The 14,987-nt window shown below is 41.2% G+C and overlaps 1 protein-coding gene across 6 annotated transcripts in view; it reads left to right on the forward strand.

The window, feature by feature from the left end:
* The window catches only part of ITGB6 (integrin subunit beta 6), a 60,472-nt gene that overhangs the window by 5,730 nt on the left and 39,755 nt on the right, over positions 1-14,987 (forward strand). For 5 of the 6 annotated variants that reach the window (XR_003093238.1, XM_025199971.1, XM_006020345.3 and 2 more), the window contains exons 4-8: positions 875-1,079; positions 2,255-2,501; positions 3,052-3,217; positions 4,823-4,984; positions 5,835-5,930. Coding sequence is in view for 5 of the 6 variants with exons in the window: in XM_025199971.1 (XP_025055756.1) it covers positions 875-1,079; positions 2,255-2,501; positions 3,052-3,217; positions 4,823-4,984; positions 5,835-5,930 (876 nt within the window). In the remaining variant the exon portion in view is untranslated. The remainder of the gene's footprint in view (positions 1-874; positions 1,080-2,254; positions 2,502-3,051; positions 3,218-4,822; positions 4,985-5,834; positions 5,931-14,987) is intronic. The other variant, XM_025199972.1, reaches the window with a different exon arrangement.

Consider the following 14,987-nt stretch of genomic DNA (forward strand, 5'->3'; position numbering starts at 1 on the left):
AACCGCTCTCATTAAAACCCATCCACCCCAACCCCAGAGTACATATATAGAAACCCTAAATGTCTCTACAGTTAAGTGTTAGCTCAGCAGGAGTTTTAAAAATCTAAACTTTAGCTTATACGTGTTAAATGGTAATTAGGTGTGTAACCTTTAACCTCTGCCAAAATTTTAGTGCAGAGATGATAATAACTATGTCACAGCAGTGTTGCAAAAAGAATGTGTATAAAGCCTTAGAAATTAGGAGTAATCTGTAGTACCAAAAACCATTAAAGTTGGCAAGAATTCTGCCTGAGTAGCAGCACAAGTCTGAACTTTAGGGACCTGATCTGAGACCTGTTGAAGTCAATGGAAAGTATCCAATTAATTTCTATGGGTTTTGGATCAAGTCCTAAATATGTGAAAAGAGCAGTTAGAACACTCCATCAAATTCATGTAAATAGGGTATAAATTCAATAGTGATGCAAAATCCTCATGTTAGTTAAACATCAGGAGTAATGCTTGATGATTTACCATTTTAAATTATGTCCAAAATTAGTGTTGAGGGAGAAGTGTACCAGAAACAGCTATGATTCTGTATGCACTTATGTGTTACCATTCCCCTGTTCTTCGAAGGACAAATGCTTGCTCTTTGTAAATGGTACAATTCTCATGCACCAATAATACCACTGTTCCTCTCATGATACCAAACAGATGCCACATAAAGTTTATTTTGGGGCCAAATATAAACTGCTGTTTCAACTATGCACATTTTTGCCAGTTTATCCCCAAATGAAATGCTATAGTTTCCCCAGCATATGGTCAATTGTGTGTAAATTATTTTCCATTGTTCAGTAAATAAATATAGTTCTTGCATTCTTTCTGCTATTTGTTTTAGAATTATACTGACTCCTCTGGGATTGCTGGAAGGTGTGATAGTCCAGAAAATCTTCTGTCAAAAGGATGTCAGTTGAATTTCATTGAATTTCCCATTTCTAAAGTAGAAATTCATAGAAACAAGCCTCTTAGTGTAGGAATCCAGAAAAATAACTCTGACATCACACAGATTTCTCCTCAAAAGTTAACCCTTAGATTGCGACCAGGTAAGTTACTCAGTGTATATATATGACCCTTTCTTGTTGATTCTAGCTTCTGATTAGCTGCAATCAAATAAAATCTTGTAGCAGTGGGAGAATGCAACAGGTATTAATTCTTGGGTTAATCTAGAATTTGCACTGTTTAAATATATCAAAAGTATTTAACAATTATGAAAGGGAAGATATTTTCTATCTCCTGGTTTTCTTTATCCTGTTAAGGTAGCAGAAATGAAATAGAAACCATCAACAGTTCCCCAATGGAGAGCTAGCAAAGCTAGTTTCTAGGTCATCCCTTCAGCAGCCCTGATGCATACTATGTATTAAATGTAGAAATGGAGGGGGATTGGCCACACCATAACTGGGAGTCAGTCCCAGGGCCAGGGTATTGCTAAGCAGAAAATTGGATCTCCCTGCACCTTGATCTCAGTTGCAGTAAAGAATCTGCCTTCTATTTATTATCTGAGAAGTTTGAAGTGTTCTACAAGACAGTCATGTACTGCAGATGTGCATCAAGAATCAGAATTTGTCTTCCAGAAAAAGAGATGTGGAGAGGTTTATGTAACACAGAGCACCCATCAGATATGTTAGTGGTGGAAACAGAAACCACATGTCTCAGTCACTTGCTCAGATCACTAAACCACATGCTCTCTCCTAATGTGAAGTTCTGGCTTCAACTTAGTTGTAATTTCATAGTTAGAAGTTCTGAAGCTGCAGTTATAGTCTGATGGTTATAATATTCTAGAGCCGGAAGTCAGAGAGTTCTAAAACCTAATGCTATTCCTTTATTCAAGAGTTATACAACAAGAAGCTATGCAATAAGAAGGCAGACAAGGTTCCTTGGGTGAATTTGATATCTTTTATTAGACCAACCCAAATAAAATAATAAAAGATATCAAATTCACCCAAGGAACCTTGTCTGCCTATGTCCTTAGACCAATACGGCTACAACCTAAATCCCTGCAATAAGAAGGTACATTCTTAAATTCTTTTAAATATTGTTTGGCATTTTTATTGACAGATAATTTTACACAGTGCTTTTGTTAATTTTACTGATGCCTTTAAAAAGTGAAAACATTTTCACCATGTACAGTAGCACTAAGAATAACCAGACACCATTGGCCCATAATTTATCTAAAGTTAGATGTGTTAATTTGTTCCACATTTCCCCTTGACTTTCCTAGGACATGAAGAAACAATACAGATCAAAGTTCGCCAGACTGAAGATTATCCAGTTGATCTCTATTACCTCATGGACCTTTCAGCTTCCATGGATGATGATTTGAACACTATAAAGGAATTAGGTTCAACCCTTTCCAAAGAAATGTCAAAACTGACAAGTAACTTCAGACTGGGCTTTGGGTCTTTTGTTGAAAAACCAGTTTCACCATTCATCAAAGCCACTACTGAAGAAATAAAAAATCCTTGCAGGTAAGCAGAGAAAGCACCTACATCCAGTGTGTTATGTATGACAGTGTAGGAACACATGTAATATGATATTTGTGATCAAAACCCATGCTCACTGGATTGTTTTATCAGTTTGCAATTGAGCAAATAATGTAAGCAAGATTTGCACTTCAGTAGATTTGAACTTTGGTCATTTTCCTATACATACTAAGTTGCTGGGAGAAGGGATTGTTCTCCTTTTTTTCTCTCTGTTTAGATTTTCCTATTAGTTGCATGTGTTTGATGGATTAATGACTAAGTATATAGATATACTTTCAAGCAAATTAGAGACCTATTTTAAAAAAACACATAGATTATTCATGTGACAACTACTTAGTCTCTTCCACACTCAAAATGCTCAAAATTAACAGATTCAGTATATTTATAACACTCACATTACTTAACTCTCTCTTAACATCAATCACTATTCTCCCAAAACCAGGCTGCATTAGTCATGCCCTCATCACAGGACACAGGTGTAAAGTGGGTGTGTTCTATCTCTGAATACATAGATATCTATCATATATATTTTTAGGAGTGTTCCACGTGATTGTTTACCCACCTTTGGATACAAACATGTTTTGCCATTAACAAGTAATGCCCAAAGATTCAATGAAATTGTGAAAGAACAGAAAATCTCTGCTAATATAGATGCTCCAGAGGGAGGTTTTGATGCAGTTATGCAGGCAGCTGTTTGCAAGGTAATAACACCTTTAAGTGTATTATATATTATTCCATAGTTTAATATTCATGCTTATCATGGCATTAAAAAAATGAGTGGCTTTTCTTTTCTAAAATTATTTTTATAAAATTGCAGACTCGATTCCACCGAAGTCAATGGAAGGACACTCACTGATTTCAGTGAGAGACTGATTAAACTCTAAAGGCACATTCAAATTATCTTTTTTTATTAGAATATATCAGTTTATCCATACACACTGAAATATGGTGGTTTTGTATTTTCCATTGATTGAAAACATTGACCATGTAATAACTGGGTGTGTATGAAGAAGAACTACATCACTATGTTTTCTCAGGTGTTATTCTTTAATTTATTTTTGATTATCTATTCATCCGTTTCACATTTAGGCCTGTGCAAATAGAGAAGTTTTCGATTTAGATTTGGATTCGGCCGATCTGGAGGACAGTGATTCGATTCGGTGATTCGAATCACTGTCCCCATTCGATTCAGCTGAATCAAAATCAGAAATTCGGCACTGATTCAGAGATTTGGATCAGCCAGGGAGAGGCAGGCACAGCCAGGCAGCTGCAGGTTCTTCCACAGCTCCTCCATCTGTGCCTGCCTCTCCCCAGGCAGGGAGAGCCAAGGGAGAAGTCCCCATGACTTCCCTGCCCAGCCCTATCCCTGCCCGGCCCCAGCCTAGTCCCAGCACTTTAAAAAAAAAAAGCTCCATACTCACCAGCTGCAGCAGCAGTAATTGAGGCCTCTGGGAACTCATGGCAGAGCTCCCCCACACAGCGCGGGGCAGTGGAGGGCAGCTGCATGGCAGCTGTTGCATCACATGGGTGCAGTGTGGCTCTGCAGGGTGCTGCGCACTGTCTGGGAGCTGAGTTCACTGGGGCACTGCCAAGCCATGCTGCACCCATGCTCTGGGGCAGCTGCCATGCTAGTACCAAGCTGGGGGGGATGATCCCCACTGCCCTGCACTGTGCGAAGGGACTCTGCCACAAGCCCTCAGAGGCCCTGATCATCGCTACCAGAGCCAGTGAGTACGGGGCTTTTTTTTTTTTTTTTGGTAAGTACCAGGAGGCTAGGCCAGGCAGGGGATGGGGCTGGGTAGGGCAGCCTTGGGGACTTCTCCTGCAGCTCCTCTGGCTTTGCCTGCCTCTTCCCCAGTGGGGGGGATGTGCCAGCATCAGTGCTGGGAGTGGGGGCTCTGCTCTGCCGCCACTTACAGACTGGCATGGGAGGGTGCAGGATGCAGGTATGGCAGCACTGGGAGCAGGGGCTATGCCCTGCTTCTGCTTGCCCCCTTCCTCCTGGAGTGAGCCACATCTGCATCCCGCCCCCCGCCCCCACCTTGGCTGGGCAAGCAGAAGCAGGGCAGAGTCCCCACTCCAAGTGCTGCTGCGCCCGCATCCCACACCCCCTTCCCCCCTCCGAGTAACATGCCCCAGCTGGGCAACTTGTCCCAGCCCCAGCCCCAATCGTTCCCTCCCCCTTGCCCCTGCATTTAAAGATCTCTTTGAAAGATGTGTCCCCAAGCCCTTTACCATCTTTATCCAACATCATATCTTGTCAGTATGATCAAAGCCTATACTGAATCATTGCATTCTAATTACAGGAGCAAATTGGGTGGAGGAATGACTCTTTACATCTACTAGTTTTTGTGAGTGATGCTGATTCCCATTTTGGAATGGACAGTAAACTGGCTGGAATTGTTATTCCAAATGATGGAAATTGTCACTTGGACCACAACAATGAATACTCCATGTCAACAGTTTTGGTAATTCACTCCATTTTTCAAACAATTCTCAGAGTGGAATTTTAAAGCAGAGGAGAGATGGTTTGCCACTCTAAGGCCAGTGTATACTTGATCAGTGATATATATTAGGAGCCAGGAAATCCAGTCATTACAGCTTTTCATAAAATCAGAACAAAACTTAATAAATACATTATGACAGAGAGCTGCCACAAGTGAGAACAGGATCTACAGGTATTCTTCCCTGAGGGGAAGAGCAAATATGCATTAATCACATTTTCTTAAAGGGAGGGAATTAAGGAGCATTTTAGGAATTTGTAGGAAACCACAGAGGTCAGGAAAACTTTTGAAACAAAAATTGCAGAATATAAAAATAATACTAACTATTCATTATAATTCTGTAGTAGGTCCCAGGGGCCCCAGTCAGGACCTGAAGTGCCAGGTGTTATACAAACACAAAGGTAGACACTGCTCTTGTCTCAAAATGTTAGAATCTTGGAATGTAAGAAACACATGCTTAAGGGAACTAAAATATTTCAAGCGAATTCTAAAGGCGTGTATTCTAGAAGCTTTCTGACTTCAGACTGAAGGGGTTTTAAAATATCATACAAGTGAAGTCATTCAGTTCTTTGTAAGAATGTGAGCACAAGCAGAAAGTCTCACACGTACACATTTACTGTGTTTGCATGTAGTTTATAATAACATTTCTATTACAGTGAGCATACGGTATTAAATATAATAGAAATAATACACTGAATGTGATTTTCATTGCAGATAATATGATAGGATATTATTTTAATCATTATCTCTTACCTGCTTCACCTTTTTATTAAAAAAAAGCCTTTATTTGACACTCTTTGTATTTTGTTTTCAGGAGTATCCAACAATTGGACAACTTATAGACAAGCTTGTGCAAAACAACGTCTTATTAGTTTTTGCTGTAACCAAGGACCAAGTTCCCTTATATGAGGTGAGGTACCTAAAATACTTAATTCTGAACTATTTTTCTTTAATATTCTTCCTAAGTTGATACAGTAATGCTTTAGAAGTCTAGCATTAAAGAAGCTATTCTACAAGGTGCATATTTAATAAAAATAGCTAGAAAATATCAGATACCTGCTACCAGATTTAGAACCTCTAAAAACTCAGCTTCTTTGAAACCACCTCAGCATGTCCTGATTTTATGATTCTTATGTCACTTTTAAATTGGGTTTTAAGCTGAATCACACTGTGAGTAACTACTTTTTAAGTCATAGTAGATAAGGGTGATTAACCCTTAAACTTGTCTAAACTGTTCAGTGTAACCATTAGCATTGGGCTTTTATCTCTTATAATGTTGGGTATGAATACTGGAACCTGCATTTACTTTTTGCAAGACAAGAACAGCCCCTGAAACCAAAAGTCTTCCTGAAATGTTTTGTTCATCTCTCAGGTAATGTGTTTTCACTTGATCTGATAGGTTTTTCACTTCATACTCTTCAATCAGAAGTTTCTTTCCAATGAGTCAAGTGGGAAACTAGCTGAAAAGATAAAAACACAAAAAACTAAACACAATGGTGGACTATTCTCTTTTCCCTCCATCCCCAGGTACGATTCCCTGTAAGGAGAGAGAAGACACTTACCATGACAATGTTTGAAGTTAAGAATGCATGTCTCTATTCAATGACTGTTTAAAAGGGTCATTGCATGGGAAATGGGGAAAAAGGAAGAGGAGCAATAATGGGACACTTTACTGGTCACTTCATTTTTTATTAATGTATTGAAAGGCTGCTCCTTGGAAATAAATTTTTTGTATATAGTCATCCAGACTCACTGCCACAACTGAGATGACGTAGAAGATAAAGATGGTTTATATTATTTGCTGTTTGTTTAGGAGTTAGCCAGAGGTAGTTCCATCCAAAAAGGAACACTAGATCAGAATTCAATTACTTGAATAAGGAATTTGGTTCTTGTTTTATAATATACTAGCCAATTGCCTGTCAAGAATGATGCGGGGGAGGGATCGGCAAGGACAGAGCTCCCCCCTTCCTTCCTGGTGCTTAGGGTCTGACCCCGTTCCCACCTTCCCTGCCACAGAGGCGGAGGGAGGAGAGGAACAGGCCAGAGCCCAATGCGGGGGGTGTAGGAGAGAACCAGGCCCAAGGGTGAGGAGAAGCCGGCTCACCACGGCAGTGTGGGGATGGGGAGCAGCGGGCCCTGGCTGACACAGTGGCGATGGCGGGACAGGAACAGTGGGCTCAGGGCCAATGTGGGAGATGGGGGGTTGGGGAGGAGTGGGCCCAAGCCCAAGGGAGGAGAAGGCCCGCTCCTTCCCTCCCCCTGCTGCTGCCACATCAGGCTGGGCCCACTACTCCCTCCCTGCACCGCCACCACCACTCCTTCCCCACCCTGCTCCTCCCCCCACCACCACCATATCGGCCCACGTTGGCCCTGAAGGCAGCAACAATGGAAGGGGGGAGGGCCACCAGTGGCCTCACCCCCCGTGGCACCCTAACCCTGCTCTCCCTCCGTGGCACCGCCACCACCTCCAAGGAGCAAGGGCAGGGGTCGAGGCCAGCTCTGGTGGCCACGCTCCCCTGCTCCACTCCATCATCGCTACCTACAGGGTGCTGCTGGCCTCACCCCCCCGATTCTGTCTGCTCCATTGCTGCTGCCTCCAGGGAGCAAGGTGCGGGGGCGGTGAGGCCAGCTGTGCTGCACCCCCCCACCGCTCCATCCCGTGTCCCCACCATCATGGCAGTGCTCCACTGTGCCCCCACCTCCTGTCCCAGTGCTGTATTCACAGTCTGATTGGCTGTCTCAGTTAGCCAAACAGAGTGCAAATACAGCATTATGGACAGACAGACGGACAGACAGTCAGACAGATTAAGGCTTTTATAATATTAGATGTTTTTTCTTTAAAGTCTTAAGCATGGGAGAATTAGATGTTCAGGTTTTTATTTTAAATTTGATTCACATAGATGGAGAATGTGAGACTTGTACAGTCTCTAACTGATTCTCTTAATGATCAATATGTTTTTGAAACACAAAAGAATTAGGCTTGAATTTTAATTTTTAAGTATTACTACTACTACTGCTACTATTTTGTGTTTGCTCTGACTGTCCCACCTCACTGTGGAAAAATGAGGCTATAACCACGAGATAACAGCTGTAGATACACAGTTACATGACAAAATTCAGTATTGTAAAGATCAAAGTCTTAAGTGGGATATATTCTAGAAGTATTGTTATGTTCTCTACAAGACTGAAAAAGGTGGCACTTTATTTTTCTGACAAAGTAACAAGAACAAAAATGCTAGAGGTGGATTAGCATTAACTGCATTTTTTTTCATAGTATAGTGTTCCTAACAAACAAAGGATCCACTTGATAACTTTGATGCTACTATAATGCTGGCATGAATGTAGAAACGTAAAACCTGCATTAAGAACTGTGTTGGCTGGCTCTGAAGGCACAGATAGAGGTGACAGTTTTTGCCTGACTGGCCCCTGAAAGTAGTCTACAGCCTTGACCGAACAGAAGTGTGGCTGCAAAGCACTTTAAAAGGGCATAATCCTGCAAAAAACAGAACCCTCCTTGCATGAAGACATTTCAAAACATAGCATCTTTAGTAATTTTTGTCTGCGCTGCCTCCTTACCTGTCACTGTTTTCAGAATGGGAGGGGGAAAGGGAGTGGAGGGAGTTTGGTCTGGGGGGTTCAGCCTTCACTGGAGGGTGGGGCAGATATATTAGAAACCCCCTGAGGTGGGGGGCGAGGCTTCAATCCACCCACCCCACCCTTCGGTACTGGCTGGGGAACCCTTAGAACAAGCTCCTTCTCTCCTTTCCTCCCTCCCATTTGGAAAACAGCCCGGGCTGGCATGGACCTGGCAGAGACGAAGGGCCAGTGCTAGGGGAAACCGGCTGCAGGCTCATAGCCAACAGCTAGATTCCCCTCCCTCCTGCAACCAACAGTGAACTTCTGTTTGGTCCGGGGGATTGTTGTGACTCAGAACACTTCCTGCAAAGCATTGCCAGTTACAGCAGGGAGCTTCACATCTGTCTGCATCCTGAGAGTGAGCACTGGAGCATTCCTAAGGAAAACTTCACATAGTTAGCAAGAGAAGGGTCTCTTTGGAAGAAATAATATGGTGTAAAATTAAAGAGATACTAGATATTTACCTAACTGAGGTCAAGGACCTGATTTGACATCCATCAAAATCTGTGGCAAGATTTCATTGATCTTGGATCATTGACTGAGCCCCTACAAAAGAAGCTTGGGAACCCATTAGGATTTTAATACTCACTCTATAAATACCATAAATACTTTGCAAATATATTTAGTTAACTTCTATGAGTTGCTTATGTGTTGGAAGTTTCATTCACAATTTCCCTGTGTTACCTAACTGAAGCACTAGATTTATATAAAATCCTTTTATTTTGTTTTAATAATTGTATTATTTGATTTTGGTATCTGAGGCTGACTCCTCAGCTGCAACTGATCAGTACTCCATGCTTTAATTAGAAGTAAAAATAGCCCCTACCTTGCCCCTGACCGTGAGTACAACCGGAATCCAGTTTGGCAGGCAAAAAAGTTCAGAAAAGCCTCAAGCTGCTTGCAATAAGACCCCATCCCTCTTATCAACATGGCAGTGATTCTGGCCTGTCATTTTTAAAATGTATTTGCTAATGTAACAGCTGCTGCTGGATTTGCAGCAGGGCTAAATATCCCTGCAAAGGCAGAGTAGGAAAGTTTGCAGCCACAGTGTTTTGCAAGGCATATGCATGATTTTGATTGGCTCCTGAGGCAGGTGAGGGGAGGAAACTCAGCTCCAGGACACAGCCAGGTTTAGAGGGGGGAGAGGGACTGAAGGCAGGGGACCACACTGAGCCTGCTGTTGCTGTTCTGTGAATCATGAATGCCGCATGCCTCCAGAGGCTGGCGGGGCATGGCGAGCTCCCGCAAGTGGCAGCAGCACTGTAGTGGCGGCAAGCAGTGAGCTTCTGCAGGTGACCGCCTGCAGATGCCACCAGCAGTGCTGGCAGCACGGGAGGGTGGGAGGCGAGTGGTGACTGCCTGTAGGCACCACCAGCAGCATTGGCAGCACTTTTTTCAGGGGGTTCACCGCCAATCTCAGGGGGTGCATGTGTACCCACGTGCACTCCCTATGCATCACTAATGCTGTGAATACAAGCTGTGATCAGTGATGGGGAGAAGAACTTTTTAGTATTCTTTCCCCCTCTGAGGCAGCGGGACCTGTGGAGAGGAAAAGGGTTGTAAGGGAGACATGCCTAGGAGGGCAGGATGTCAGTCTGGGAAGGCTCTGGGGAGAGTTAGCTGAGAAAACAGCCTGGGGCTGTGTGTGTTATAAACCAAGGGTTGTTTAAGTTATCAGTGCCAGGGGCTGTGTCTGGGAATTATTGAAAGGTGCTTTTAGGGAGGGGAGACAGCATGTGTTTCTCTTGCAGATACATCAGACAGCTGGACCAGAGGAAAGCTTCTCTTCTCCATGTCAGGCTCTAGCACAGCATTTCCCAACTGGTGTGCTGTCAGGCACGTCCAGGTGTGCTGCAGCATTCTGGACATGGAGCAGAGCGGGAGGGACGGAGACGTGGCACTCCCCCCCAGCCAGACACCGACTGTGGGGGGGTGCCACGCTGCCAGCCAGATGGCATTTTGGGCCAGAGCCAAGGCCCAACCTAGCTGGAGCCAGGCCCCCCACTTGCTAATGCTGTATACACGTGCCACCCCCTGTTGGTGTCCAGCTGGCTGAGTGCCTCTCCCCCACCCCCACTCCACATCTGGTATACTGTGGTGTATTTTTATTTAGATAAGTGTACCGTGGATCAAAAAAGGTTGGGAAACACTGCTCTAGCAGAGAGCACTTCACTGGAGCTACATCAGCCAATCTAACTATGTTGCTAATGTAAAGGAGATCTGATGTTTTTATTAACCCTGTGTGCTCCTCCTGAAATTCACTTGAGTCTCAAGGTTTAAGCTGGGGAGTTATACTGAGGGTGTTTTTGATTCAATTGGTATAAATTGTTTTTAGTTCATTGATATCTGGCTTTGACAATTAGATTATTGATGTCCTGTTTTGCTATTAACCTCATTCATATGTTGACTGTTTTGTAAATAATACTGTGTAACTAGTTAGACTGTATAATAACATGTTGCTCTTTTAACTTCAGAGATTTGGACTATATATATAGTCCAAATCTATATACTATGTATAATATAATAATATATAATAATCCATATATAATCCAATAATATATAACTGTATAATAATAATACTCTCTCTAGAGAGAGAGAGAGACAGTCCAAATTCATATATAATAGAATAATCCATATATAATGGAATAATATATAATAATCAATATATAATCCAAATATATATATATTATCCAAATAATATATACAATACTATATTTTAGCCTGGTTTAAGAGCCTATCCAAAATTAGAGTCTGTGAACTTTGTAGCAGAAGTGCTTCGACTTGTCTTCAGTGGAGTTACTTTTTGTATATCAGCATGAATGAAAGCAGAATTTGTGATGTGAGTAGAGAAGAGGTGCTTTTGTTAAATTTAGAAAATCACTTAAATCAATGGATTTTGAATAGACCTCAAACTTTGGGAGGTTATAGTTATATTTGGCACTGACAAAATGAGAATTCTAAAAGGTTCTTAATTATTAAAATTTGATATTCTTTGGTCAATGAAATATACAAGTTACTATAGAAGAAGAATCATCTTTGTTTGCTCAGGACAGTATTCCATTTTGGCAGCATTCCATTTCCATTATTTTTATGGGGTTTTATTTAATTTTCCTGAAAAATCAGGGATTTTATTTAGGATAAACTGTTTTGCACTGTAAGAATAAAATTTAAAAAGGCCCCAAAGATTTTAAGCAATATTTGTGTTGTATTGAAATTAAAACACCAGAAAACTGTTCTATCCTTAAATATCATCTTTCAAAATCATACTGGCATCAAAACAACCTTGGAAAATGTTTCCCAAATCAGTTAAAACAAAACATGTTTACAAATATTCAGATAACTCATTTAGCTAATGAGACACCTTTGCAATTGTTAAATATTCTAATATATGTACTTCATACAAGCTAGGATTTTTCTCAAAATGCCATATTATAACATTTGCTAGTAGCTGTAGCAATAATACAACTATTGTATGTAGTACATATAACATGTTTCTAATATTCTAGATCAGGGTTGTCCAACTCAATGGGGTTCAGAGAAGACCTATGAGAATAATTAAAGTATTGGAAAATATGCCTTCTGGTAAAAAATATATATATATATTGTAGGAGCTCAATTTATTTAGCTTATTAAAGAAAAGTTCAGGAGCTTGATTTATAGCCTACAGCGACCAGGAACTTCATAATAAAGAGTTCTTCAGTCAAGCCGATGAAGTTATAACAAGACCCAATACCTAGAAGTTGAATTTATTGAGAGTTGAAGCTACAAAAACAAACTTTTTAATCCTTCCACAGTGCCATATTCTCCATTGTTGAGAGAAGATTGTACTGAATCAAATAGGGCCCGCTTCACACACCCTAGTGTATGTATATAGTTGTTAAAAATACAAACAGGAATGTATTATATCACTACAATTTTAAAGTAGTATTAACTAGTATTCTATGGTTACGCATTTGCAAGATGCTCAAAAGCAAAAAACTACAGGGAGAAAGTTGTTTACACTGAGATCTGTCCATTTAAAGGAGTTTATGATGATATAAATAAAAAATTACATCCATTTGAATTTACTCACCTACAACTGACCAAATAGTATTACTAGTCTCAGCTGAAAGCCACTTCTAAAGCAGTGAGGAATTTATTTCTTCTGAAAAAACTGGAAGTACTAAATTTAATGTGCATTAGGAAAAGGGCATTAATGAATGTGTAGATGCACCCTGTGTGTATCACATTTGGAGATAAAACACTGCACTAGGTTTAATGAAATCATTAATTTTGTCTAAAGCTATGGGTTTCTCAATATTAGTAGTTAGCCAAACAGTTTTCTTTTAAGCTGAATGTTGTGCTGTATAAACAAAATTCTTCTTCTCTTGAAATAATTTTTCCTTTATTCCTACCTGAAAAGAACACAGCTTGAAAATTTAGCTGTTCAGAAGTTTCATTTTGTTGTAGCCAACTGAAATGAGAAACATTCAAGTTTTAATGTCTATACAAAGCTCAAGTCAATCTTCTAAATTTGGCATCACACTCTGCTACCACTGATTGCATCACAATTCTTGCTCAAATTTACACTGATATAAAAAAGTATGACTCAACTGAGTTTACACCAGCGTAAAAGAGATGAGTTTGCCTATTTGTATCTTCAGGTAAAATAAATCAACTTTTTCATAAATTTATGCTAAAAGTTGGAAGGCTGGCATAATCTGGCTGTTTGTGCCACTCTGGCACTGCAAGAATAGCTGTCTGTATAAACTTGCTGATCATATGATACAAAGGAACTATACTATGCTGGTAAAAATGTGTGCTAAAGCATAGGATCATAGGATTGTAATAAAGTAGGGATGGAAGGAACCTCACAAATTCATCTAGTCCAGCCCCCTGATCAAGGCAACATCATCCCTGACTAAACCATCCCAGCCAAATGTTTGTCTAACCTGCTTCTGAGAACTTCCAAAGATGGAGATTCCACAGTTTCTCTAGGTAGTCTCTTATAATGCTTGACCACCCTCATAATCAGAAAATTCTTCCTAATCTCCAATCCCCCTGCTGCAGATGGAGGCTGTTGCTTGTACTCTTGTCCCCTTGACAACCACAGAGAAAACTCCTTCTTCATCCTCTCTCTTCTTCATCCATTATCAAATCCCCCCTCAGTCTTCTCTTCTGCAGACTAAGTAGCTTTAGTTCCTCTTGAAAACTTCACTTACAAAACGATCCACAGTTGGCACTTGTCAGAACCTACATTGTCATACGGGGGAAGGTTTTTTTGCAAAGAACAAATATAAAATAGGGCCCTAAAATAGTATTTTCTTCTTGTGTATTTTTCATGCCACAGAAAAAAGATCAGTGCATTTTAGATTCTAGATTCATTGCCTCTTACTTATAATCAGCCCATGTAATATCTGTGTTTACAAAATGTAGAGTTCCTCTTTTCTAGCAAACAATCTTCTGTAGACGGTGCTATAATTCACAAGAGTCAGGCATGTAAAATCGCCTGTAATATAAAACGTGTTTAATCCTGCTGGTTTACAATAGCACTTTAGCAATGTAATGAATGATAGGTATTCTATACATGATATTTAAAGTAATCACAATGCTGTTCTAAGTACAAAGTATAAAAGGGATATAAGAGAATTAAATTGCCTATGTTTAGTGATAACTTTTTGTAATTTTTAAATTTTAAAATACTCCACATTCTATCAGCAGTTTTCTTCTGCAGTTTATCGTGTTATCGTGTTGTGCTTTTAAGTGCCACGTACCAATGGTGCAGGCCACTCAAGTGCCTGGGAAGGGTATGGGGCACAGTAGCATAGGTGAGGGGAAGGGAAGTCTTACCTTCCTGGGCTGCTGTTACTGCTACTCAGTGTCAGCTCCCATGGCTGAGCTTCCTTCAGAGTACATCCTGGTGCCCTTTTCACTCTCTCCACCCCCCCATACATATTGGGAGCAGGGCTATGCTTGCTCTAGCAAAGGCTCTTGGTGAAGAGAGCACCATTTGGCTTACCCTACGTGCCCCCCATCTTCCAGATAAACCGTTTGGTGTGGGACTGTCCTCTCCTGCTCCTATGGCCAGGCAGGGGCAATGCAGAGCTTACCCTGTTGCAGGAAAGACTCCCAGCAGGGGGAGAATCTTGCACCCCATTGCAGTTGGCACCTACGACTACTGTCCCCTTGTCCTGCCCCAGTTATGTTACTGTCATGTACATTATGTTTCAGGGCTCTGTTGATTTCAGTACACATGAACACTGTGTGCCCCTGGAGGCTGGGGTGGGGCATGGCGAGCTCCTGCAGGCGGCAGCAGTGCTGTTGGCAGCGGCAAGCGGGAAGCTCCGACAGG

The sequence above is a fragment of the Alligator sinensis genome, unplaced genomic scaffold, assembly GCF_000455745.1.
Source record: "Alligator sinensis unplaced genomic scaffold, ASM45574v1 scaffold389_1, whole genome shotgun sequence".
Classification (NCBI taxonomy): domain Eukaryota; kingdom Metazoa; phylum Chordata; order Crocodylia; family Alligatoridae; genus Alligator; species Alligator sinensis.